The sequence below is a fragment of the Oryx dammah genome, unplaced genomic scaffold (genome assembly GCF_014754425.2).
Source record: "Oryx dammah isolate SB20612 unplaced genomic scaffold, SCBI_Odam_1.1 HiC_scaffold_5, whole genome shotgun sequence".
Classification (NCBI taxonomy): domain Eukaryota; kingdom Metazoa; phylum Chordata; class Mammalia; order Artiodactyla; family Bovidae; genus Oryx; species Oryx dammah.
This window is the reverse complement of record NW_024070189.1, coordinates 97,923,199-97,950,692: the sequence shown is the minus strand read 5'-3', so window position 1 is coordinate 97,950,692 and position 27,494 is coordinate 97,923,199. Positions and strand designations below refer to the sequence as shown.

At 45.9% G+C, this 27,494-nt stretch overlaps 1 protein-coding gene across 1 annotated transcript; it reads right to left on the bottom strand.

The window, feature by feature from the left end:
* Window positions 1–696: 696 nt before the first annotated feature.
* CLEC17A (C-type lectin domain containing 17A) lies at window positions 697–26,866 on the bottom strand. Its single transcript, XM_040241646.1, has 12 exons — window positions 26,855–26,866; window positions 20,788–21,127; window positions 17,455–17,487; window positions 17,322–17,372; window positions 17,197–17,238; window positions 16,604–16,645; window positions 15,252–15,389; window positions 15,008–15,070; window positions 12,899–12,994; window positions 12,525–12,676; window positions 6,639–6,748; window positions 697–1,300 (listed from the first exon to the last, which is right to left on the bottom strand). Exons 1-12 carry the CDS (start codon window positions 26,864–26,866, stop codon window positions 1,165–1,167), a joined length of 1,215 nt encoding a protein of 404 aa, XP_040097580.1. The 3' UTR covers window positions 697–1,164.
* Window positions 26,867–27,494: the final 628 nt, after the last annotated feature.

Sequence of the window (27,494 nt, the reverse complement as noted above, 5' to 3'; positions counted from 1 at the left end):
CCGAGTCCCATCACGTTACGATCATGGTCCAAAGCAGCCATAGTGCTTTCAGTCCCAGCTCAACTAATGTCAGACCTGGAGCTCCTGAAGTCCATATGGTTTCCTAAGAGCCATGACTGGGGACCTGGTGAGTACCCTCCAGACCCCAGAACTGGGAGACCATTACTAAGACCTGGTGTCCCTCCTGCTCATCTACTCTGGACTGAGTTGTGTCCCACCAACCCCGCCCCCTGCAGAAAAATTTCCATGTTAAATCCCAAACCCCAGTGTGATGCTATTAGGAGGTAGGGCCTTAGGAGTGATTAGGTCTTGGGGTGGAGCCTTCATGAAAGGGATTAGTGTCTTTATAAAAGGGACCCCAATATGATATGACAGCCCTTGTATGCGGAATCTAAGAAGAAATGATGCAAATGAACTTACAGAACAGGAAGAGACACACAGACTTAGAGAATGAACTTAAGGCTGCCCAGGGGAAGGACGCAGGGAAGGGATAGTCAGGGAGTTAGGGATGGACATGTACACTCTGCTCTATTTTAAATGGATAACCAACAAGGACCTACTGTAGAGCACAGGGGACTCTGCTCAATGTTATGTGGCAGCCTGGATGGGAGGGGGGTTTGGGGGAGAATGGATACAAGTATATGTATGGCTGAGTCCCTTCGCTGTTCACCTGAAACTATCACATTGTTAATCGGCTATACCCCAATACAAAATTAAAAGTCTTTAAAAAATAAAAATGGACCCCAGAGAGTTCTCACCCCTCCCAGCATGTGAGGACACAGTGAGATGACATCCGTGAACCAGGAAGCAGGTCATCACTAAACACTATATCTCCCTGAGCCTTGATCCTGGGCTTGTCAGCTTCCAAAACTTTGAGAAAAAAAAAAAATGTCTGTTATGTATAAGCCATCCAGTGTACAATATTTTGTAACAGCAGCCTGAACAGACTAACACAATGCAACTGAACAAGCCCCCAAGTCCTCACCCCAGAAATGGTCTGACTCGCACCCCAGAGAACTTGCTACGTCCGGGCTGCTGGTTCCACCTTGGGTGCTGGCAGTTCCCACTGTTCACGTCAGATCCAGAAGGGCAGGAGGTTCTCACCTCCAAGAGCCGAGGGGCATGGAGTACGGATGGGCCTCCACCCAGCCTCAACTCTGGGGTTCAACAGGAACATTTCCGCTCACAAATCCAGTATGTAGTTTTGTCGCAGGAGAGGTCATTCCAGGTGCCACCTTTGTTCATGCTGGCACAGTTCTCATTATTATAGAGGTTGTTGGGTTCCTGTGGGTCCCAAAAGCTGGATAAAGGAGAAAGTGGATGTAGGGTGAGGTGAATAAACAGAGCACAGTGGGTTTTTCAAGGCAGTGAAACTGCAATTCTATACAATACCGTGATGGTAGATACATGACATCATGAGTTTGTCAAAACCCATAGAATTTTGGGAAGATCCAAAGGCTCAGCAGGTAAAGAGTCCACCTGCAGTGCAGGAGCTGCAGGGGACGTGGGTTCGATCCCTGGGTCAGGAAGATCCCTTGGAGGAGGTATGGGCAACCCACTCCAGTATTCTTGCCTGGAAAATGCCATGGGCAGAGGAGACTGGTGGGCTAGAGTCCAAAGGGTTCCAAAGAGTCGGACGCTACTAAGCAAGCATAGAATTTCACAGCACTGAGTGACCCTTAATCTGACCTATGGACTTAGTTCATAATAATGTGTCTATATGGGCTCATCAGTTGTAACAAATGCACTAAGCTAATGCAAGATGTTAATGATGGGGAAAAATGTGTGCAGGAGAAAAGGGATGTGGGGAACAGCGCTCTGCACCTTCTGCTCAATTTTCCTAAAAAATAACGCACTACTCAGCCATACAAAGAATGAAATCTTGCCATTTGCAACCACACGGGTGGACTTGGAGGATATTATGCTAAGTGAAGTAAGTCAGAGAAAGACAAACACTATACGATATCACTTACATGTGGAATCTGAAAAATACAAAAAAATAGTGACTACAGCAACAAAGAAGAAGACTCACAGATGTAGAGAACAAACTAGCTGTTACCAGTGGGGAGAGGAAAGGAGAGAGGGGCGATACAGGATTAGGGGAGAAAGTGGTGCAAAGCGTTAGGTATAAAATTAGGTACAAGGTCCTTGTTGGTAGCACAGGGACCTCTTCTCCGTACTCTGTAATAATCTAAATGAGAAAAGAATTTAAAAAAGAATAGGTATACATATATGTATAACTGAACCACTTTGTGATACACCTGGAAAGCAAATGTAAAGCAACTATACTCCAATATAAAATAAAAGTTATTGGGGACTTCCCTGGCAGTCCAGTGGTTAAGATGTCACCTTCCAATTCAGGGAGTGTGGGTTCCATCCGTGGTCAGGAAGCTAAGACCCCACATGCCTCAGTGGCCAAAACACAAACCAGAAGCAATATTGTAACAAGTTCAATAAAGACTTTAAAAATGACCCACACCAAAAAAATCTTTTAAATTAAATAAAAATTACTTTTTTAAAAGTAAACAATTTTTAAAATAATAAAATTTAAAAATAAGCTATAAGGATATATTGTACAACATAGGGAATATATCCAATATTTTATAACTTTAAATGGAGTATAACTTTAATAATTGCAAATCACTATGTTGTACACCTGTGACATATAATACTGTTTATCAACTATACTTCAACTTAAAAATAATGATAAAAGGAAAAATAAAGTCTATTAATTAAAAAAAAAAAAGAAAAGAATACCAGAAAAAAGAACAAGAAAAGCCTTCATGGCTCAGGGCTCTTTCTTCCACCCGAATCATTCCTTCAGCCTTTCAGAATTACATGAAAATATTGCACCATTCCCATCACCCCGGCAGCTTGTCTGTGCTAACTCAGCCCCATCTCCCTGCTCACCAGGAATTCTCCAGGTTCCTGAATCAGTTTCCTGCATCTGGTCAGTTTCTGTTCTCTTCCAAAGAACATTTTTGTTAAACCACATCCCTCTCAACCTTCCAAGTAATGTAGTGTTTTAGGTGATGTTCCTTTTTTTTTTTTTTAATTGGAGTGTAACTGCTTTACAGTGTTGTGTTGTTTCTGCTGTACAGTGAAGTCAATCAGTCATGTGTATACACATATCCCCGCCCTCCTGGACCTTCTTCCCACCCTGTCCCCCGTCCCACTCGTTCAGGTCATCAGAGAGCACACAGCAGAGCTTCCTGTGCTTTATAGCAAGGTCCCACTAGCTATCTGTTTTACACGTGGTAGTGAATACATGTCATTTGTTTGGTTTATTTGTTTTGTTCTGCTTTCATCTCATAATTTGTTCCACCCTCCCCTTCCCCTCAACCACCCACCACTGTGTCCACAGAGCCAAATTTGGCAATTCAGGTGCATGGGATTTATTAAAGGGTGTTCTCAGGAGAGGGGGACTGAGAGAAGAAGGATGAGGCAGGGGATAGACGTAAGCAAGAATATGGGTTTAGCCTGGTCTAGACTCAGCCTGAACCCACAGGGAGCTCTGGAATTTGAATAGCACAACAGAGTTTTTCCAACTTGAAACAAGGGGTCCAGGCAGCTCTTAGCCTGTCATTGTCTGTGGCATGACTTCAGTGGGAGTGGAGTAACCTCCTAGCTGAACAGGCTTCCATTCAGCTGAGGTCACCTCTCAGGAGAAAGCATAACCGTGAGCCTTTAGCAGCCAATGCCCCCTGCTGGGGGGTGCCTGCACCAGCCCCCAAAAGGGATCTGAGCTGAGGACCTGCAGTGACACACCATCCCATGCCATCTCTATTTACAGAATTCTACCTCCCTCCAGGAATCTTTAATAAAAAAAATAAAATCCCCAGACAAAACACTGATATCTCTAATATATAAAGAGTTCCTAGAAATCAATAAGAAAAAGACCAAAACTCCAATATAAAAAACACACGAAAATCTTTCCATGTGCTGCAAGGAAAGATCCCATGTGCCACAACTGAGACTCAACACAGACCAATAAATAAATATTTCTTTAAAATACACAAAAGATATGAATAGATAATTCACAGAAAATACATATGGCTATCAAACATATGAAAAGACACTCAACCTCAAGCATAACAGACATGCAAATTAAGTATTAATTTGCATTAATTTGCAAATGTAGTATACATTGGCCTCTCTGTACCCTGTAATGACCAATACGGGGAAAGAATCTTAAAAAGAGTGAATATATGTAAACGTATAACTGATTCACTTTGCTGTACAGCAGAAACTAACACAATACTGTAAATCAACTATACTCCAATAAAAATTAATTTTAAAAAATACTATGTTAGTATTCCATTTTTCACCTACAATTAAAACAACAAAATTCCAAAAGTTTGATGAGCGTGTGGGCAAAAAGAAAAAAAATGTAAGTCAAGCTGGTGAGAGAATAAATTGGTATAATCATACGGGGGACAATTTCTTAACATTTACTTAAAATACAAATACAGACATGGCTGTATTTATATTTTAAATAAATACAAGTTTAATACATACAGTATAAATAAATACAAATTTCCCCTGGTGGCTCAGTGGTAAAGAATCTGCTTGCCAGTGAAGGAGACATGGGTTCGGTCCCTGGTCTAGAAGATCCCACGTGCTGGGGAGCAGCTAAGCCCGGGCACCAGCCTGCTGAGTCTGTGTTCTAGAGCCCAGGAGCCGCAGCTACTGAAGCCCTCACCGCCAGAGCCTGTGCTCCGAAACCAAAGAAGCCAGCACAGTTCTTTGCCGGCGGACTGCAACTAGAAAATAGCCCCGCTTGCCACAACTCGAGAAACCCCGCAGGCAGCAGCAAAGACCCAGCACAGCCAAAACAAATGTGTTAATTGATTAAATTATTTTAATAAATAAAATTCAGTACAAATACATATTCTCCTTAAGAAGATAAAGCATGATGGCTAACAGCATGGACTTTGAAGCCCGGATGTGTGGCACTACCACCTGCCAGGTGTCTGACCTGGGGACGATCGCGTAACCTGTCTGTGCCTCTGTTTCCACGTCTTTCAATGGAGAGGATAACCGTACTTCCCTTACAGAATTACTAAGAAAATTAAATAAATGAGTTGATATAAAGAATGCCTCCCCAAATGAGATCCTGCTTACTCTTTCGGCAAATCAAAAATCTTCCTCTTGGGACTTCTCCAGTGGTCAAGACTCCAAGCTTCCACTGCCCGGAGCACGGGTTTGGTCCCTGGCCAGGGAACTAAGACTCCAAATGCCATGTGGCACAGCCAAAAATAAATAAATAAAAGATCTTTAAAATAAAATTAAAAAGCATGCATCTTTAAAAAAAAAAAAATCTTCCTCTTCCTCTTGCCCTATAGCCATGGCATCTTTTCTCTCTTTTTTTCCCCTCAACCATTGGTCTGAGGACTTGATATGTTTGAGCAGTTGTGCTAAAAGGCTGAGATGTTGTAAGGAGGGAAAAAAAAGTGCAGGCACTAGAAACCCTATCAGAAAAAAAGCACCCTTGTGCTCCCCTTGTCCAGCTCTGCCTGGGATTTGTGTGTGTGTGGGTGGGTGGGTGTGGGTGTGTGTGTGTGTGTGTGTGTGGGTGGGTGGGTGTGTGGGTGATTGGTTGATATGCTTTTGTTTATTGTTTTAATTTTTAAATTTATTTTTAATTGGAGAATAACTGCTTTACAATATTGTGTTGGTCTCTGCCATACATCAGCCTGAATAAGCCCCAGGCGTACGTATGTCCTCTCCCTCCCACCCCATCCCACTCCCCTAGGTTGTCACAGGGCACCAGGTCTGAGTTCCCTGGGTCACACAGCAAATTCCCACTGGCTAGCTATGTTACATACGGTAATGTATATGTTTCCATGCTGCTCTCTCAATTCATCCCGCCCTCTCCATCCCCGACTGCGTCCTCAAGTTTGTTCCCTGAGTCTGCATCTCCATTGCTGCCCTGCAAATAGGTTCATCAATTCCGTCTCTCTAGATTCCATATATATGCATTGATACATGAAATTTGGTTTTCTCTTTCTGACTTCCTTCACTTGGTATAACAGACTCTAGGTTTGTCCACCTCATTAGGACTGACTCAGATGTGTTTTTTATGGCTGAGTAATATTCCACTGTGTATATGTACCACAATTTGTATTGAGTGTAGTTGCTTTACAATGTTGTGTTAGTTTCTGCTGTACAGCAAAGTAAATCAGCTATACATATACATATACCCCCCCCTTTTTTGGATTTCCTTCCCATTGAGGTCACCACAGAGCACTGAGTTCCCTGTACTATGCAGTATTCTGATTAGTTATCGATGTTATACATAATATCAATTCCAACCTCCCAGTTCATCCCACGACCGACCGCTTTCCCCCTTGGTATCCGTACATTTGTTCTCTACATTTGTGTCTCTACTTCTGCTCTGTAAATAAGATCATCTATATTAAGTTTTTCAGATTCCACATAAATGCGTTAACATATGAATTTGTTTTTCTCTTTCTGACTTACTTCACTCTGTATGACAGTCTCTAGGTCCATCCACATCTCTACAAATGACCCAATTTCATTCCTTTTTATTCAACCTGGGACTCTAAAGAATCTGCTGGTTTGGACTTCACAAAGACCTACAAGGAGGAGAGACCCAATAAGCCCTGGATACTTGCCTCAAAGTGACGGGGGACCCATCCAGCCACCTCCAGTCCCCTTCGACATCTCTGTCATTCAGCCCCAGCCAGTACACCCGTGGAGAACCATGGGCCTTGGCCACAAAGTCCTGCAAGTACAAACTCCATTCAGCCATCAGTTCTTCTACACACACCCTGCCTGTCTCACATATATTCAGGGCTTGTGAATGCCACCCCAGTACCCATCCCAAATCCCCATGGCATACAGAACAAGATCAAAACCTTCCTCCCACTTGAGCACCTGCAGTGGGAATAGTCATGCTGCTTTCTCAAAAAAACCTATGAGCCGCTCTGTGCCTCAGTTTCCACCTCTGTAAAATGGTATAATAGTAGCTACCTCCTCATAGAGTTATTGAGATTAATATGCATAAAGAATGCAAACAGTGTCTGACATGCTGCAAGTACTGTGACATCTTATTTTATGGGAGTATAGTAGATTTTCAACGTTGTGTTAGTTTCTCCTGTACAACAAAGTGAATCACCTATGTATATACGTATATCCCTTCCCTCTTGAGCCTCCCTCCCACCCTTCGCAGAGCCATGAGCTGAGCTCCCTGGGCTCCCAGCAGCTTCCCACTAGCTATCTATTTTACACACGGGGGTGCATATGTGCCAATGCTACTCTCTCAGTTCATTGCACCCTCTCCTCCCCACCCATGACCACACGTCCGCTCTCTATGTCTGCATCTCTAGTCTTGCCCTGCAAATAGGTTTGTCACTACTATTTTTCTGTATTCCATATAGTACTGCAACATCTTAACATTTAACGTATAATTTAAGGAACGATTCTAATAACTGATATCTTGGATTTCCTGGTACTTTCACACTCCCAACCTCTGCAGTCCTAAGTGACATCCAAGCAGAAAAGGAATTCATTGCTTCAGAAAAAGAATGTGGGGGGAGGGGAGAAATAGGAGATTCCCAGCTTTTGCATTTCCAAAGCCCAAGCCTTTGGGAGGAAAGAAAGGACTTGGATCAAAGATGAGAAGAAAATATCATGATTTAAAGCAACTCTTGGAGTTCCCTGATGGTACAGTGGATAAGAACCCGCCAGCCAACATAAGGGACACAGTTCAATCCCTGGTCCAGGAAGACCCCACCTGCCACAGAGCAGCTAAAGCGCATTTGCCACAACTATTGAGCCTGCATGCTGCAACTACAGAAACCGTGCTCCACAACAAGAGAAGCTACCGCAATGAGAAGCCCGAACGTCACAGCCAAGGGTGGCCCCTGCTCGCTGAAACTGGAGAAACCCCACATGCTGCCACTTGCAGCAGCATGGATGGACCTGGAGAGTGTCACACCGAGTGAAGTCAGACAGAAGAGGAGAAAGATCGTATGACATCGCTTAATCGTGGAATCCAGAAAGAAATGATACAAACAAACTTACAAAACAAGAGACTCACAGACTTAGAAAAGGAACTTATGGTTGCCAAAGCGAAGTGACGGCTCAGGAGTTTGGGAAGGTGATGTACACCCTGCTATATTTAAAATGGATAATCAACAAGGATCTACTGTAGAGCACAGGGACCTCTACTCAATGTCATGTGCCAGCCTGGATGGAAGAGGGGTTTGGGGGAGAATGGACACATGTATATTTGTGGCTGAGTCCTTTCACTGTTCCTTGCACCTGAAACTACCATGCCATTGCTAATCGGTTATACCCCAATACAAAATAAAATATACGCATGTACACCCATGGTGGATTCATCTCAATGTATGGCAAAACCAATACAGAATTGTAAAGTAAAATAAAAAATAAAAATAAAAAAATAAAATTAAACATCAATTTGTAAAATAAAATAAAAAGTTTGAAATAAATCAAGAAATTTTTTGAAGAGAACCAACATAGCCAAAAATAAATAAATAAAAATTGAAAAATAAAGCAACTCCTCTCCAGGCAAACTGATCTATTGTAAGGACACCAGATGTGTAGTTTCCCGGGGTGGGCAGGGGTGACTGGAAGATGGCATGAGAGAACTCCCTGGGCTGTGGAAACATTCTAAATCTTGACTGGGTTGACAGTTACACAGATGCCTACATATGCCAAAACTCAGTGGATGTGCACTTAAGATCTGTGCATTTTACTCTATGCAAATCATATCTCACTCACTCAATCTTATTCAAGGCCAGGATTTCCTAAAGGGTAAAGACAAAATATGGCAATGGGAAAGAAGCTATGGAGATGTAGACGGGGTGGGTGCCGGGAAGAGGGCTCTGCATTTCATACTCTGGTGGAGCCCGAGGTGATGGCCAAACCCCAGATGGATATGAAACCTCTAAAAAGTAGAGGGATTCTGGACCTCGTTTCTTGGGTAAAACCCAGAGAAGTGTCAGGAAATCAGAAAGAGCAAAGTGCTGCTCAGCCCATCAAATCATCATAGTGCCCTGAAGCTGAAACTCGGATACTTTGGCCACCTGATGTGAAGAGCCAGCTCGTTGAAAAAGACCCTGATGCTGGGAAGGATTGAGGGCAGAGGGAGAAGGGGGCAGCAGAGGATGAGATGGTTCGATGGCATCACTGACTCAATGGACATGAGTTTGAGTAAACTCCGGGAGGTAGTGGAGGACAGAGGAGCCTTGGCGTGCTGCAGTCCATGAGGTCACAAAGAGTCAGACATGACTTAGTGACAAGATAACAACAACTAGCACATAGGAGGTGTTCAAGAAATGTTGATTGAAATAACAAGTTAATAAGTGAGCTACACAGGCTTCCCAGGTGGCTCAGCAGTGAAGAATCCCCCTGCAAATGCAGGAAACACAGATTCAATCCCTAAGTCAAGAAGATCCTCTGGAAAAGGAAATGGCAAGTCTCTCCAGTATTCTTGCCTGGAAAATCCCCTAGACAAAAGAACCTGGTGGGCTACAATCCATGGGGTCACAAAAGAGTTGGACATGACTTAATGACTAAAAAAGCGAGCTACACACTTTGCACAGGTTATCTCATTTGATCTTCATGGTAACCCCACTGAAGCAAGGATTGTTAACCCCATTTTACAGATGGGAAAATTGAGGCACGGAGCAGTTAAGTAATTTGTCCAGGATCATTCACCCAGTGGATGTCCCAGTGGATACCAGCTTGGAACAAAGATATTGAGGACCAGATATGCACTCCCCTCCACCTTGACCGCATATAAGCCATCCCTACTCAGAAGAAAAACAGATAATCCCAACTGATTGAGATGAAATATCCACCACCTTGGTATAATAGGAGCTCAAAGAGGACGGAAGTGAGTTATTTAAAGCAAAGTTATATTTCTTAACTACCTGAGTTTAGTTGTTGTTTAGTTGGAATATGACTTACACCTGCCCCATTCACATCATCTAATCTAATCTTCAAAAAAAAACCCTGTATTAACTACTCAATACAAATGTTGCTATGAAACAGAAGGACTTTTTTAAAACAGAGAAGATACAGAGAAAAAATAAGATGGTAGCCTAAATCCAACCAAATCAATAATTACATTAAATGTAAATGATCTTTTGCTGGGTCATGTGGCAGTTTTTCCTTTTTTCTCTTTTTTTTAATATTTAATATTTTTATTTATTTATTTGGCTGTGGCAGATCGCAACTGTGGCATGTGGGAATCTCCAGTTGCAGCATGCAGGATTCAATTCCTGGACCAGGGCTGGAACCCAGGCCCATTGCATTGATAGCATGGAGGCTTAGCCACTGTACCACCAGGAAAGTGGAAGTCGCTCAGTCAAGTCTGACTCTGCGACCCCATGGACTGTACAGTTCGTGGAATTCTCCAGGCCAGAATACTGGAGCAGGTAGCCTTTCCCTTCTCCAGGGGATCTTCCCAACCCGGGGATCAAACCCAGGTCTCCCTTTTTGCAGTGAGATTCTTTACCAGCTGAGCCACCAGGGAAACCCAAGAATAGTTCCCATATGGTAGTTTTATTTCTAGTTTTTTAAGGAATTGCCACACGTGTGTGAATGCTTAGGCGTGTCCAACTCTTTGCAACCCCATGGACTGTAGCCTGCCAGGCTCCTCTGTCCATGGGACTTCCCAGGCAAGAATATTGGAGCAGGTTGCAATCTTCTCCTCCAGGGGATCTTCCCGACCAAGGGATCAAACCCTCGTCTCCTATGCCTCCTGCACTGGCAGGTGGATTTTTTTTTTTTTTTTTTTACCACTGAGCCACCTGGGAATTACCATACTATTCTCCATAGTGATTGTATCAGTTTACACTCACATCAACATTGTAGATAAATGGATAAAGACAATGTGGTATAGATGTACAATGGAATATTACTCAGCCATAAAAAGAATGAATTTGAGTCAGTAGCAGTGAAGTGGATGAACAAAGAGTGAAATAAGTCAGAAAGAGAAAAACAAATATCATATATTAATGCATATATATGGACTCTAGAAAAATGGTACTGATGAACCTATTTGCAAGGAGGGAATGGAGACATAAATGTAGAGAATGGACTGTGGACACAGTTGGGGAAGCAGAGGGTAGGACAAACGGAGAAGGTAGCATTCACATACATACACGATCGCATGTAAGACAGTTAGTGAGAAGCTGCTGTTTAACACAGGGAGCCCAACCTAGAGCTCTGTGACAACCAAGAAGGGTAGGATGGGAAGGGGGAGCGAGGCCCAAGAGGGAGGGATATATTCATACAGTTATGACTGATAGCTCAGTTGGTAAAGAATATGCCTGCAATGCGGGAGACCTGGGTTCGATCCCTACAGAACCAACACAACATTGTAAAGCAATTATCTTCTAATTAACAAAATTTTTTAAACTGTAAATGATCTTATAATACCAATTAAAAGCCAGAGATTCAAAGATTGAAAAAAAGAAGAAGACCCCATTATATGCTGTCAACAAGAAATCTTAAAATAATGACATAGATTAAAATTAAAAGGATGGAGAAAAATAAACCCGGCAAACACTAATAATCAAATAGTGCTGTGAGTTTTATGGTCAAGAACAAAACTAGCTTCTCGGGCTCCAACCCCAGCTCTGACATTTACTAGTTGAAACAAGCAAGCTGCTTGAGTAAAATAAGCCTCAGCTTTGTCCTCTGTGAAGTGCTGATAAGCAATGACATGCACTGTGTGCAAATGGTCTTACCACCTAGCTTTGGTAGTATTAAGTCATTAAAGTTATCTACACTTATTTCAATTCTCCTCATACACACACACAGATGAAACTGTCTCTTTCTATCACCTTAAAACATAAGAGTGCCCATGAGACTTTCTTTGTGAGTTCATGTAGGCAGAAATTTTGCCTCATACACTTCCACCATTGAGCTATAGGGACTGGCTGTCGTTTTAGTATAACATAACCTCTCCTGACTCTCACCTAATTTATAGGTCTGTGGTTAGAATTATGTTAATGTGTGTAAAATATCTGGAATACAGCCTAGAGAATAGAAAGTGCTACCAAAGAGATAGCCATTATTATACCTTCATGTTAGAGAGGAAACTGAGGCTCCGATTGGATAAGTCAGCACAATCGGGATTTGAACTCAAGCAGTAACCTCAATATTGGCCACCTCATGTGAAGAGTTGACTGATTGGAAAAGACTCTGATGCTGGGAGGGATTGGGGGCAGGAGGAGAAGGGGACGACAGAGGATGAGATGGGTGGATGGCATCACTGCCTCGATGGACGTGAGTCTGAGTGAACTCCGGGAGTTGGTGATGGACAGGGAGGCCTGGCATGCTGCGATTCATGGGGTCGCAGAGTCAGACACGACTGAGTGACTGAACTGAACTGAACTGAACTGAGTGACTCAAAAGCAATTCCAGTTCGTTTACATTCAGGCCAGGGAAGGATGTGTAAATCCTAGGAGAGAGGCAGGCTGGCCCTGCTGGTTCACAAGGGTGTGGAAGGGACAGCTCACCTGTTCATCAGAGTTACTGATGATGACCAAGTGAGAGTAATTCTCCTGGCAGAACTTCCGGGCTTCATCCCATGACTTGGTGCTTGGAGAGAAGTAGTAACACTTACCCTGAAAAGGGAGCCAGCCTTCAGGGCAGGTGACCCTGGTACAGTCTGGGGACAGGATAGGAGTCTGTCAGAGTGGCCCCAGAACCAGAGTAATGTACATGGTATACCATGTACAGGTGTTCAGGCTGGGCACTGCTCAACTCTAGTGGGGGCTGGGAGGGAACCATTCACATAGATTGCACTGAGAATCACTCCCAAGGATTTGTGCTCTGTACCGGCTCCACCATGCCCCCCCCAACTCAGGGAAGTTCCCCAAGTCCCACTTACCTAACAAGCCCCGAAGTTCCAGCAGGGACTGGTTGGTGTCAGCTCTTATACGCTCAATGTCCTTCTTCAGGCCAGCTAACCCCATCATGCCAGTCACTGTTAGCAGGAACGGGCTGAACAATTAGAGACCCAAACGCCCATCTACCCACCTACCAATCACTGACTGCAGACACACCAGACAGAGGCGAGAGTTGTGCTCCCCACCATACCCATGTTCTAATGGGTGATACTGAAACTCAAAAACAACATGATCAGTGCCCAAGAGGAGTCCTAGAGTTACTCGGAGGAGAGATTAATCCTTGAGGCTTGAGGGAGAGTAGAGATGGTGGACTTCCTGGAGCAGGTGGGTTTTAAAGGGAAATGGTGGTTCTGTATTAGTGAGGAGGCTCAATAGTCAGGGGTCACCTTGTCACCTTGGAAGCAAAGATCCAGAGGCAAGCATGTTGGGAAAGGCTCGTGCAGTAAAAGTCAAGGAGAATCTCACAGGAGCTTGAGCTCCAAGTGGGATGAGGTCTAGCATGTGGGTCCTTGAATGCCAAGCCAAAAGTTTTGCATTGGACTCTGGGTGGTGAGAAGCTGATGGTTTTTGAGTGCAAGAGTGGCTTGGTCTGAAGTGTGGGGTGAGGCAGTATGGAATGGGGCAATTTTCAGATATCACCAATCACAGTGAAGGCTTCTTCTACAACTAATGTGTTCCCGCTACTCTCACACACATTGGCCCTCCGCCAATACTCCCCAGGGTCATCAACAGATGACACTTCAATTAGACAAAATAGAAATATTAGAAAGATAACTCAATAGATAGGTAGGTAGATAGATGATATATAGATGATTGATAAATAGGTAATAGATAAATGATTGATGAAGAAATAGTTAATTGAAGGTAGAAAACTAGATAGGAAGATGATAGACGATTGATAAATAGATAATAGATAGATGATTGACAGATAGATAATAGTAGACAGACAGACAGACAGACAGATAACATATATGTTATCCTTGACACTCTTTCCTCTCACCCACTACCATTCCCACTCACCCATCCCCAGGGTCAGTCAATTTTACCTCCTAAACCTTTCTACTCTACCTACTTCTCTTCAACCCCACAACCACAACCCTCAGCTAAGCAACCATTCTCTCTCAACTACCCATCCTCCTTCCTTGTACTTAAATGTTGCCTCCTACCACAGGGCCTCTGCACATGCCTGAGATTCTCAACTCCTTACCTAGTTAATTCCACATTTCCTGAGTCTAACAGATTCACTGCATTCCCTGCCCTCACTGGCCATAAGGTTCCTGATGAAGCAGACAGTTCATCACATAACTAACTTATGATAAATGTCATGAAACAGAAATTCAAGAGGCAAGGAGAGACCATAACAGGGTCTGAGCCTCAACTGGAGGCATGGAAAGGCTGCCCTCGCTATGGTAAGTTAAAGAGGGCTGCAAATTCTTTGCCCTTCCCCCAGGGAGTAGCAGGATTACCTACCCTCCTTCTGAATCTAGGCTGGTCCGGTGACTAGTTCTGACCAACAGAGTGCAGTGCACCTGTGGCTGTGTAATTTCTGAAGCTGAGCCCTAACACCACTGTGCTATGAGGAAGCTCAAGTTACATGTGGATAGAGGCACACCCAGGCACCAGCCATGTGAGTGAAGCTTTCTGGGACCTTCCAGCCCAGCCCAACTACCCAATGACCCCAGCTCAGCCCACAAAGAGTGGATGTACCATGCTGAGCTGTTCTGAATTCCTTCCTTGTAGATTTGCTGGGACAATAAGTGACAACGCTGGGAGGAAATAAAATCCATGTTTCTTTGCAACCACCCCCCAGAAAAATGACCACATTTCCAGCGCTCGACAACCACAGTGACTCTTGGCCACCATATTGGAAAACAGTGGAGGTCTAGATACATGCATGTACGCGCACACACACACACACACACTCCACAGGGACAGGCACTCTGTTGCATTCACTCTCCTAAGCACTCATCCCCCACCCTGGGACCTAGCACAGCGCCTGGCAAACACGGGGTTGCGGTTGGTGATGAAGCTGGATTTGACAATCATGTTGGTGCTCAACTTGGCTTGACGGGATGATTGACACCACTCACCATTCGCTCGCCATACCATCTGCTGAAAGGTCAACATCCTCAGTTCCTCCACCACCTCCTGGTCTATGAGAAGGAGTCCAACTTGAGCCCAAGTTGGACTCTATATCCTCCCATTTGTTGTTGTTGTTCTTGGTTAGTCACTAAGTCGTCTCCGACTCTTTTGGGACCCCACGGGCTGTGGCCCCCAAGTCCTCCCATACCCCTTTCCCAGTTTCTCTGCAAGCCCCTTTCTTGCCTTACTCACACTTGATCAGGGTCACAACCAGACCAGTGCAGCCCATGAGCAGTGACACCACCACCAGCAGGAGTAGGCACACCATCAGTCTCTCCTGGTCACGCCTAAGACCTCCGAACTTCTGACTGATCCAGGGCACTGGAGTTGCTAGGGGGTGGAGACAGGGACAGAGACACTGACGCTGGTGCTTCAGACAGTGAGCTTTTCTCCAAGAGTGGGGATGGGGTGGAGCGGGGCAAAGGATTAAGGTCGTGACTATATCATCCGGTGGGGTCAGCAAAAGAATGTCAAACAGAGCAAACCCTGAAGAAGCCCGGAACGTTTGTGGAATACAGCCTATGGGCCCAGCATTCTGTCTCACCCTCATTATCTTCTTGAATCCTCACCCTTATGACATAGGTTTAACTGTTCCCATTTTGCAAATAAGTAAACTGAAGGCTTAGAGAGGTTGTGCATAACCTGGACCCAGTTCTTCTCTTTTTTTATCCTTTTTTTTAATTGAGGTATAACTGGTTTACAATGTTGTGTTAGTCTCTGCTGTACAGTGAAGTGAATCAGCTATACACACATATCAGTATATGTACAGTATATAAATCGCCACTCTCTTGAGCCTCCCCTCACCACCCATTCCCACCCCTCTAGGTCATCACGGAGCACCAGGCCGAGCTCCCTGTGCTACTCAGCAGCTTCCCCCTAGCTACCTGTTTTACACAGCGTAGCGTATACACGGCAATGCTAGTCTCTCTATTGTCCCACCCTCCCCTTCCTCCACTGTGCCCACATGTCCATCTTCTACACCGGCGTCCTTATTCCTGCCCTGCATATATCTGTACCATTTTTCTAGATTCCATGTATATGTGCTCATATGCAGTATTTGTTCTTCCTGACTTACTTCACTCTGTATGACAGACCCTAGCTCCATCCACATCACTACAGATGACCCCGTTTCATTCCTTTTTATGGCTGAGTAATATTCCAGGATATATATGTACCGCACCCGCATTGTCCATTCATCTGTTGCTGGACATTTAGGTTGCTTCCATGTCCTGGCTATTGTAAATAGTACCCAGCTCTTCTCTTTAACATTTAGGATGTATCGTCTTTTATGCTCCAGCAGCCCCTCACCTAAGTTGCTCCCCAGGGGTGCAAACTGTGGACACTTACATCCCCTAACTTACATGCAAACAGGAGGTAGGGCTTGAGGAGTAACTGGTAGCCATCCTGGTTCCCTAGGGGTCTGGTCTAGACTCAAAAAGGCGGAGCTTCAAAGAGGAAATGTTTCTCTCCCAAGATCTCACTCCACAGCTCACACAAACTGGCCACCGTGGGAAGGGAGACAAAGGCACACCCAAAGGACTTACTGGCTACAGGCGGCTGGGATGCAGGATGCGTCAGATCAGTGCCTGGGAGAGAGGCAAGAGACGTCTATTCAGAAGTCACTGAAAGGCTTTGTCTCCCAAGATTAACAACCTCCCCCAAGCCCTCTGATTTGCTCTCTGGTTAGAATTGGGGAATGGAGGGGACTTCCCTGGTGGCACAGTGGTTGAGAATCCGGCTGCCAATGCAGGGGACGTGGGTTCTATCCCTGGTCTGGGAAGATCCCACATGCCTCGGAGCAACTCAGCCCGTGCACTGCAACTACTGAGCCCATGCTCTATAGCCCAGGAGCCACAACTATTGAGTCCGAGTGTGCCAGCTCCTGAAGCCCACGCACCCTGGAGCCCATGCTCCGCAACAAGAGAAGCCCACCCATCTCAACTAGAGAGCAGCATCTGCTCGTCACAACTAGAAAAAAGCCTGGCAGCAAAGAAGACCCAGCTGAAAGACTCTGTCTTCCAAGATCAACAGCCTCCCCCCAAGCCCTCTGATCTGTTCTCTGGTCAGAATTGGGGACTGGAGTAAGGACTTCCAAGTGCCCCTCTAGGACGTCGTAATGGGTATTCCTATGGCTCACCCAGCTGAGGAGTCAAGCTGGTGACAGGGGTGACGTTCAGGCCTGGAAGGGATCAGAAAGACAGCAGTCAGGCATAGCAGGACCTCAGCCAAGGGAACAGGATGCTCCCGGCCCTGGATCCTCACCCGTGTTTTTGGGGAGCTTACAGGGAAGTGGGGGTCTCTCCGATTTCTTTCCTGAGGAGGGAGGAACAGTTGTTCAGGCTCAGAGCAGGACCAAGCCAGCACTGGGTCTGTGATACCCCCAGCCCCAGCTCACCTGCCCTGGGAGGTCTTGGTGGAGCCATCCAACCTGGAGAAGAGAAGCTCAGAGTCAGGGCTGGTCCAAGGACGGGAATGGGGTGGAAGCCAGTGATGCAAACAGGGGTGAGATTGCAGTGGAGGGTTAGGGATGGGGCTGTGCACGAGGATGGAACTGGGCTTAGCGATGGGGACAGGGTTAAGATGCAGTGACCAGGGACTTCCCTGGTGGTCCTGCCAATGCAGGGGGCCCAGGTTCAATTCCTGGTCAGGGAACTAGATCCCATAAAAGAAAGAAAAAGGTGAAAATGTTAGTCAGTCAGTCGTGTCCGACTCTGAGACCCCATGGACTGTAGCCCGCCAGGCTCCTCTGTCCATGGAATTCTCCAGGCAAGAATACTGGAGTGGGTAGCCATCCCCTTCTCGAGGGGAACTTCCTGACCAAGGGATTGAACTCAAGTCTCCTACATTGAAGGCGAATTCTTTACTGTCTGAGGCACCAGGGGAACCCACAAAGACTCGGCTTGCTGAAACTAAAGAAAGATTCCCTGTGCCACAATTAAGACCTGGTGGAGCCAAAAAAGAAAAAAAAGAAAAAGATACAATGACCAGCCATCTTGAATTACTAGGACGTTCCTAATTTTAGAGCTGGAAGTCCCAGATTCCAGGAAATCTTTCATCCCTGGATAAACTGGGACAGTTGATTACTCTAAGTTAAAGACACAGGTGAGGTTGAATATGGGAATAGAGTAAGGTTAAGGTTGGGGGTCTTCTTTGGTGGTCTAACAGCTAAGACTCCATGCTCCCAGTACAGGGGGCCAAGGTTCAATCCCTGGTCTGGGAACTAGATCCTGCATGCCACAGCTAAATGTTCACATGCCAGAACTAAAGATCCCGTGTGCTGCAACTAAGACCTGCTGCAGCCAAATAGATATTTTTTTTTGAAGGTTAGGGGACTTCCCTGGAGGTCCAGTGGTTGAGAATCCGCCTCCCAATGCAGGGGATACAGGTTAGATCCCTGGTCGGGGAACTGAGATCCCACGTGGGGCAGCTAAGCCCACAAACTCTAGAGCCTGAGCACCACAAGGAAGAGACCCGCATGCCTCAGCTAAGACCCAACTTGGCCAAATAAATTAAATTTTTTAAAAAAAAGGTTAGGATTGAGATGAGGGTTTGGATTGAAATGAGGATGGGGCTGAAAGAAGGCTCATGGGAGTAGGGTGATGATTCAGGATGTGGTTGGGGGGAAGAATGCGGTTGTAGCTGCATTTGGGGATGGGGGAGAAGCTGCGGCTGGTTTGTAGTTGTGTGGGGCTTGGTGACGACTCTGAATCTGGACATAGAGATGGGACAGAGCCAGGCCTGAATTTGGAGATGGTGGGGTCTAAATTTGGGGAAGAGGTGACCTTGAAGACAAGGATGGGGGACTTCCCTGGCAGTCCATTGACTGAGATTCTGCACTTCCACTGCAGAGGGTGAGGGTTCAATCCCTGGTCAGGGAACTAAGACCCCCAAAACAAATAAATGCATTTTTTAATTTAAAAAAAGACAGGTATGGGGTGGGGGGCATGGAGTTGGGCTTGGGGATCATCTTGGGACCAGGCTGGAGTTGAAGGCGGACAGTAAAGAGCCAAGCCCAGGGCACCTCCCAACTCCTACTGAACCCATGGTGCTCTGGGACCTCCCAAGCTGACTCCCCTCTGGACTCACAAGTGGGGGACGTGGATCCACCTGGAATGCCAGCTCCCCCCAACCCCATCCAAGGACATTTAGGAGCCCTGGTGGGAGCTGGTTCAGGGAAACTTCGAAGCCTCCACTTTTTTTTTTTTTTCTGGCTGCACCACACAGCCTTCAGGGCTTCCCCGTGGCTCACTGGTAGAGAGTTCATCTGCCAACGCAGGAGATGCCGGTCCAACCCCTGAGCTGGGAAGAGACCTTAGAGAAGGAAACGACAACCTCCTCAGCAGTCTTGCCTGGGAAAATACATGGACAGAGGAGCCTGGCAGGCTACAGCCTGTGCGACTGCACAGTCAGGCATGGCTGAGCACACATATGCATAGCTTTCAGGATCTTAGTTCCCCAACCAGGAATTGAACCCAGACCAAGACACCAAGCCCTAACCACCAGATCACCAGGGAACTCCTAAAGCCTCCACTTATGTATGGATGTGAGAGCTGGACTGTGAAGAAAGCTGAGCACCGAAGAATTGATGCGTTTGAACTGTGGTGTTGGAGAAGACTCTTGAGAGTCCCTTGGACTGCAAGGAGATCCAAAACTCCATTCTGAAGGAGATCAGCCCTGGGATTTCTTTGGAAGGACTGATGCTGAAGCTGAAACTCCAGTACTTTGGCCACCTCATGGGAAAAGTTAACTCATTGGAAAAGACTTTGATGCTGGGAGGGATTGGAGGCAGGAGAAGAAGGGGACGACAGAGGATGAGATGGCTGGATGGCATCACTGACTCGATGGCATCACTGACTCGATGGACCTGAGTCTGAGTGAACTCCAGGAGTTGGTGATGGACAGGAAGGCCTGGCGTGCTGTGATTCATGGGGTCGCAAAGAGTCGGACACGACTGAGCAACTGAACTGAACTGAACTGATCAGACTCTTGTTGAATCCCCAGCCGGGTGTGGATCACTCAAGTCTAATTTGGGTCCTGGGTGCGAATGCAAAGAGATTGGAGAAACACTGGTCCCTGCACAGCTTCTAAAAGCCTGGCACGCATGTCTCAGGGCTTTGCATCCACCAGTTCATTTGGGAGCTTCTTTCCTTAACAAACTCCTATTCACTCCTCAAGTCTCACTCCAGTGACCCTTGTCTGACCCCCAATCCTCCCAGTAATGCAGGCAGAGCCCTCAATTACCCTCAGGATTTCCCCAATTTCCTACTCCCTCCCCTCTCTGACTTGCTCACCCAAGACTGTACACAGAAATGAGTGTGTGTGTGTTAGTTGCTCAGTCGTGTCTGACTCTCGGCGACCCCATGGACTGTAGCCCACTAGCCTCCTCTGTCCATGGAATTCTCCAGGCAAGAATACCAGAGTCGGTTGCCATTCCCTTCTTCAGGGGATCTTCCTCGCCCAGGACTAGAACCAGGTCTCCCGCATTGCAGGCAGATTCTTTACCATCTGAGCCACCAGGGAGGCCCCTGTGCACAGAACTGCTCCCCCCGTCAGACTGAGAGACCCACAAGATGGAGGCATGGATGCTCCCACCATTACGGTGCCCAGCGTGAGCAGGCTGACCGTGTGTGTCTGCTATGCCCAGCTAACTCCCCCTGGGGAGTCTGCTCCCCGCCTTCCTCCCTCAGGCTGCACATCTCTTCACTCAGCCTCAGAGAGGTCCTCTTACCTGGCTTGGGAGGAAGGTCCTTGTAGGGTGGCGTCATGTTCTCGTAGTCGTCGTCATCATCCTCTTCCCTGGACCCTTCTAGAGGAACGGCAAGTGAGAGCCCAGCCCACCCTCTCCTCTGTCCCTCACACCCTAGTCTCCAGTCCCAAGGTGGGGACACTGCAACCTGGGTCCTGCCCACCCCCGGCCCCCACTCCACGCCTGGCCAGGGCCCTACCCGGCAGGTCCCGGTACCCGGCGTTGGTATACAGGGCGCACATGGCTGCAGCTGGCGCCAGGAGGCTAGACGGAGCAGGCAGAGCCCGACAGCTTCTGCTCCTTGTGTCCCCAGCTCAGGTGTCTGGGGCTTTTCTCAGTTCCTTTTTTCTTTTTCTTTAATAGTCAAGAACATGCAAATCCATCTGGAGGGAAACACCCCAGACTACACACACACACACACACACACACACACACACACACACACTTGTATTTCCCCCCAGTTTGAATTCATGCATAGAAGTGACAAAGACAGCAGCCCCTACATTTGAGTTCCCACAGAGCACCAAGCCCTGGGTGAAAAAGATGGAGAAGCTCCTTTCTTCATGGAGCCATCAGTTGAGACAGGAAAGACAATGCACCTGTAAAGAAATACAGAAATAAGCGATACAGTCTGGTTTTCCATTTTATTTCCAGTAGTAACAAAGTATTATTTTTAAATAAGATAAAACAGGGTAAAGGGATAGGATGGGGGCTAACGTAGAGAAGTGATCAGGGAAGGCCTCCTGGAAGCAGTGACATTTGCAACAAGATGTTGAAGTGATCAGTGCTAAGTACTCCCACATTCCACAGTGAAGTTCTAGGCTCCCTATCGGTACATAAGACATAACTCCCTAAACTTCATGACTGGGCTTCCCTGGTGACTCAGTGGAAGCCACCTGCCAATGCAGGAGACAGAGGTTCAATCCCTGGTCCGAGAAGATCCTACGTGATGTGGAGCAACTAAGCCCGTGTACCACACCTACTGAGCCTGCATGTCCTAGAGTCCATGCTCCGCAACAAGAGAAACCCTTGAACAGCAACTAGGATACCCCCCATTTGCCACAACTAGAGAAAGCCCAGCACAGCAATGAAGACCCAACACAGCCTAAAATAAATAATTTTTTTTTTTTAAAGAAGAAAGAAAAAGATGTCCCCACTGAAGCCTCAGACAGACAGCGGTCCTGCTGACCCCTTGGTCTCAGCCAGTGAAACAATTTGAACTTCTGACTTCCAGAACTATAAAAGAATTCATTTTCATTGTTTTAAACCACCACATTTGTGATGATTTGTTTCAGTAGGCATAGCATATTGCATACCCCAGAGGGCAAGACCCCAATTCCTCTTTTGAGGGGCTTTCCATTAAAAGTTAAAGGAAATGCAACTCAGATTGGCTTAAACAATAAGGAAACCCCGTCGGTCACATCCTTGTACATGTTAGAATATTGGGCTGGGTGGTCGTAACAGAGATTCAGAACAAGAGTGACTTAAATGAGGTGGAATTTACTTCTCACCTCACAATCTCAGAATAAGCAATTCATAGTCTCCGCCAGCGGAAACTCTTCACCAGCACATGCATGGGGGGATGGCCCCAGCCCTACTTGAGGTGGGAGGGCAGCAGCCGACCAGCCCCCCTCTCCAAAGAAAGCTCACCCCAGGGCTGGACTTTCCCCGGTTGCCATGATGTCACACACAGAACCTCTCCCATCTACCTGAGGTAAAGGTGGGCTGTTCCCATTCTACAGATGGGGAAATGGAGGTCCACCTGAGAAGGAAGACCCTGTCTGCGCAGCAAATACCCACTGAGCAATGAGAATCAGATTCCAGATGGATATGGGGGGTCAGGGTGGAGGGGTAAGGAAGGGATGGGCTGGAGGCACCAGCCAAGAGGATGGAGAGAATCTCTGGCCATCAAGAGCATCCTTTAAGGTGTGTGAGCCTGGGGAAGGTAGATAAGGTGAAGGCCGGATGGTCTCACTATGCGAGGGTGATGTCCACACAGCCAAGGTCCTGCCTTGAGAGTTGACACACAGCAGGTATGCAGGAACTGGTAGTGAAATCCAGTCCCATCAACTGGGTATAATGTAAAGCCATGGGCTCAGGCTGACAGCTCTGTCCCTCTTGCTGTGTGACTTCAGGGGAGTAGAACAACATCTCTGAGTAAAGGTCTCCTGATATGTCCAGTGGAAACTGGGAACATTTATCCATTCATTTATCCATTCAACAGTTGTGTACTGACCACCTACTACATGTTAGGCTCTGTTCTAGGAACTAGGGAGACATTGGTGAACAACAATAACAACAAAAATCCCTACCCTTGGGAGGAGTTGTTCAGTCGCTAAGTTGTGTCTCTTTGCGACCCCATGGACTGTAGGATGCCAGGCTTCCCTGTCCTTCTCTATCTCCCAGAGTTTGCTCAAACTCATGTCCATTGAGTTGGTAAATGTAGGGTAGGGGGAGTTAGAGAAGGCGAGGTTCAGAAAAAGAATGAGATTGGCACTTTACGGGAACAGATCACCTTTAATGAGGCGAGATGGGGCAGCATTCCGATTAGTGAGCTGCCGCACTAACCCAAGAAAAGAGTAAGTATATATAGGCATATATGTGGAAAGCTACTGTCTTAAGGGAGCCTGTTCTTCTCCAAGGTTGTTCAGAGTAGTTATCTTTTAAAGGGCTGGGGCAAGGAATTCTGGACATCGGCCAGAGGCTGGACTGGCTGGGAGCTGGGCTTAATCAACCTTAATGTCCTTTTTTTTTTTTTTTCCCTTCAGGTGAGAGAGTTCTTTGTTTTGCTTAGAATGGTGGGGAGGACCTGGAGGGAAGTTTCAGCTCCAGGCTATTTCAAGCCTTTTAACTTTCATTCAGTGATGCCATCCAACCATCTCATCCTCTGCCACCCCCTTCTCTTCCTGCCTTCAACCTTTCCCAGCATGTCAGTGAGTCAGCTCACTGACTTATGCTGGGAGTCATAAATTAATGAGTCAGCCCTTCAAATCATGTGGCCAAAGTATTGGAGTTTCAGCTTCAGCACCAGTCTTTCCAATGAATATTCAGGGTTGATTTCTTTGGGGACCGATTGGTTTGATCTCCTTGCAGTCTGAGGGAAAGAGTCTTGGGAGCAGAGATAATGAATAAAATAAATTAATAAGATATCTTGTATCGAGAACACACTAATGGTCACCAGCAGGGAGAGGGAAGAGAAGAAGGTCAAGATAGGGGTAGGCGATTAAGAGAAATAAACTACTATGAATAAAATAAATAAGCAACAAGTATATATTGTACAGCATCAGGAAATACAGCCAGTATTTTGTAATTTTTTTTTTTTGGCTGCACTGAATCTTTGTTGTTGCTTGAACTCTTTAATGACAGCGAGCAGGGGCTACTCTTCCTTGTGGTTCCCAGGCTTCTCATTGTGGTGACTTCTCTTGTGATGCATAGGCTGTAGGCGCACGGACTTCAGTAGTTGCAGCGCCTGAACTCAGAAGCGGCAGCTCAAGGGCTCTAGAGCTCAGGCTCAGTAGTTGTGGCACACAGGCTTAGTGGCCCCGAGGCATGTGGGATCTTACCAGACCAGGGATCGAACCTATGTCCCCGGCATTGGTAGGCGAATTCTTAGCCACTGGACCACCAGGGAAGTTCTGCTATAACTTTAAATGGAGTATAATCTATAAAAACGTTGAGTCACTATGTTGTACCCGTGAAACTAGTATAATACTGGGAACCAACTATACTTCAATAAAAATTATATCTTAGAAATGTTGTTAGATAGACATAAGCAGAAAAAAGAAGAAAAATAAAGCAGGCAAGAGGAATCGAGTGTGCATAGCGGTGGGGCGCATGGCAATAGTCAAGATCACAGAATATAGATCACACAAAACATGGTCTTGGACCAGAACCAAACTACACTAGAAATCACAGAACAAGAACTGGAAAATCCACAAGTAGTTGGAAATTAAATCTCACCCACAGAGTCAAAGAAAAAAGTCAAAACTTGAAAATATCTTTAATTAAATAAAAGTGAAAACATACCATACAAAAGTATGTGGGGTGTAACTAAAGCAGTGCTAACGGAAAGGTAGGGAATTAAACACATATTTAAGAAGGTGTTCCTTCTTAATCGGGGGCATTCCCTGGCAGTCCAGTGGTTGGTTAGGACTCCAACTGCCATGGCCAAAGTTCAATCCCTAGTCAGGGAATAAAGATCCCACAGGGTGCATGGCACAGAAAGAAGGAGAAGAAGAAAGAAGTAGAAGGTGGTGATTGGGTATATCTGAAAGTTGGTAAGAGAGTAGATGTTTTTTCTTTTCTTTTTTTCCTCAAGTAACACTCATAGGAACATCTTTTTTCACCTGCGTTTCTAGACATTTCTCTACATGCATTACAGATATATCTACATATCCATTCACTAAAGTAAAACTATTCACAACTGGATGAGCAAGGAACACTCAAAAAACATGGTTTTTGATTCTTTGTTTTTAGACACACCATGTGGCATGTGGGATCTTAGTTCCCCCACCGGGAATCGAACTTGTGCCTCCTGCATTGGAAGTTTGCAGTCTTAACCACTGGTCCACCAGGAAAGTCCCCCCAAATACATTTTTATACATGAGTTTTTAAATATACTTCTACAAGCCACTTCTGGTAGCTCGGAAGATAAAGAATCCATCTGCAACGCAGGAGACATGGGTTTGGTCTCTGTGACAGGAAGATCCACTGGAGAAGGAAATGGCTACCCACTCCAGTGTTCTTGCCTGGAAAATTCCATGGACAGAGGAGCCTGGTGAGCTACAGTCCATGGGGTCTCAAAGAGTCAGGCATGACAAGTGACTAACATTTTCTTTCACTTTCTTTCTCCGTGCAATAAAAAATAGTCAGCACATCACTTACTGATATAACGCCCTTCTAATCTTGCTGAACAATTAGCACTCTTAGAACCACATTTTTTATGTGTCTATAAACACCTCCTATGTGTATTACATTATAGCACATCCACGCTTTGAAATAATATCACTTTCATTGAGTAAGCACTTCTTAAAAGTTCTCATTACAAGAAAATAAGAAGTGTAGCTATGTGCTGTTATGGATGGATGTTAATTAGACGTTATGCCATGATCATTTCTCAGTATATACAAATATCACATCATTATGTTTATACAAAAAACTAATACCATCATATGTCAATTACATGTGCATGCTCAATCACTCAGTCGTGTTGGACTCTTTAAGACCCCACAGACTATGGCCCACCAGGCTCCTCTGTCCATGGGATTATCCCAGGCAAGATACTGGAGGGGGTTGCCATTTCCTTCTCTAGGTGAGCTTCCCAAGTGAGGGATCGAATCCCTGTCTCCTGTGTCTCCAGCAATGGCAGGCAGATTCTTCACCACTTCACCACCTGGGAAGCCCATGTCAATTATATCTCAATTTATAAAGAAGAAGGGGGAGGGGGAGGAGAAAGAGGAGGAGGAAGTGGTGAGGAGGAGGGGAAGAGAAGGGGTGATCAGGAAACACCTGACAATTGAAATCCACAGAAGGAGGTGGGGGGAAGGCCCTGTAAATATTTGGAGAAAAAGCATTCTAATCTGTGCAAAGGCCCTGAGGACAGCAAGCTTCTGATGTCTCGCAGAAACTGGAAATATGAGATCCAATGTCTCCTTCTCAGTGAGACTTTATAAAACTCAAGTTCCAAGACTGCCCTTTTCCATACACTCCATTCATTATGTTTTCCTCAACAGTTATCATCATCTTGTCACACATTAGGTGTCCAATAAGATGACTGTTGAATGAATGAGTGACCGTGCAGCCTACCAAGCCCTGACTAAAGTCAGGCCCCTCCAGGCTCACTGACTCCTCCACTACCAGCCAGCCTCCACGTAGGCAACAGAGTCCCAGGGCAGCTCATGCTACAACTGTTGTCTATGTTCAGTCCCTAAGTCATGTCTGACTCTTTGCAACCCCAGGGACTGTAGCACGCCAGGCTCCTCTGTCCTCCACTGTCTCCCGGAGTTTGCTCAAACCCATGCTCATTGAGTCAGTGATGTCATCCACCCACCTCATCCTCCATCGCCCTCTTCTCCTCCTTCCCTCAATCTTCCCCAGCATCAGAGTCTTTTCCACTGAGTTGGCACTTCTAATCAGGTGGCCAAAGTATTGGAGTTTCAGCTTCAGCATCAGTCCTTCCAATGAATATTCAGTGTTGATTTCCTTTAGGACTGACTGGTTTGGTTTCCTTGCTGTCCAAGGCACCCTCAAGAGTCTTCTCCAGCACCACAGTTCGAAAGCATCAATTTTTCAGCGTTCAGCCTTCTTTATTGTCCAATTCTCACATCCATACATGACTACTGGAAAAACAATAGCTTTGACTACACAGATTTTTGTCAACAAAGTGATGTCTCTGCATTAAATACGCTTTCTAGGTTTGTCATAGCTTTTCTTCCAAGGAGCAAGTGTCTTTTAATTTTGTGGTTGCAGTCACCATCCACAGTGATTTTGGAGCCCAAGAAAGTAAAATCTGTCACTGTTTCCACTTTTCCCCCGTCTATTTGCCATGAAGTGATGGGGAGCGATGGGACCGGATGCTCTGCCCTTATTTGGCTACAATTACAGGCTCTCATCTGGTCGGTCTTGGGCGTGTTCTCGGTGCCTGGCAGGAAGCGCTTTTCACGCACCCTTCAAACTGAGGCGAGGTCTTC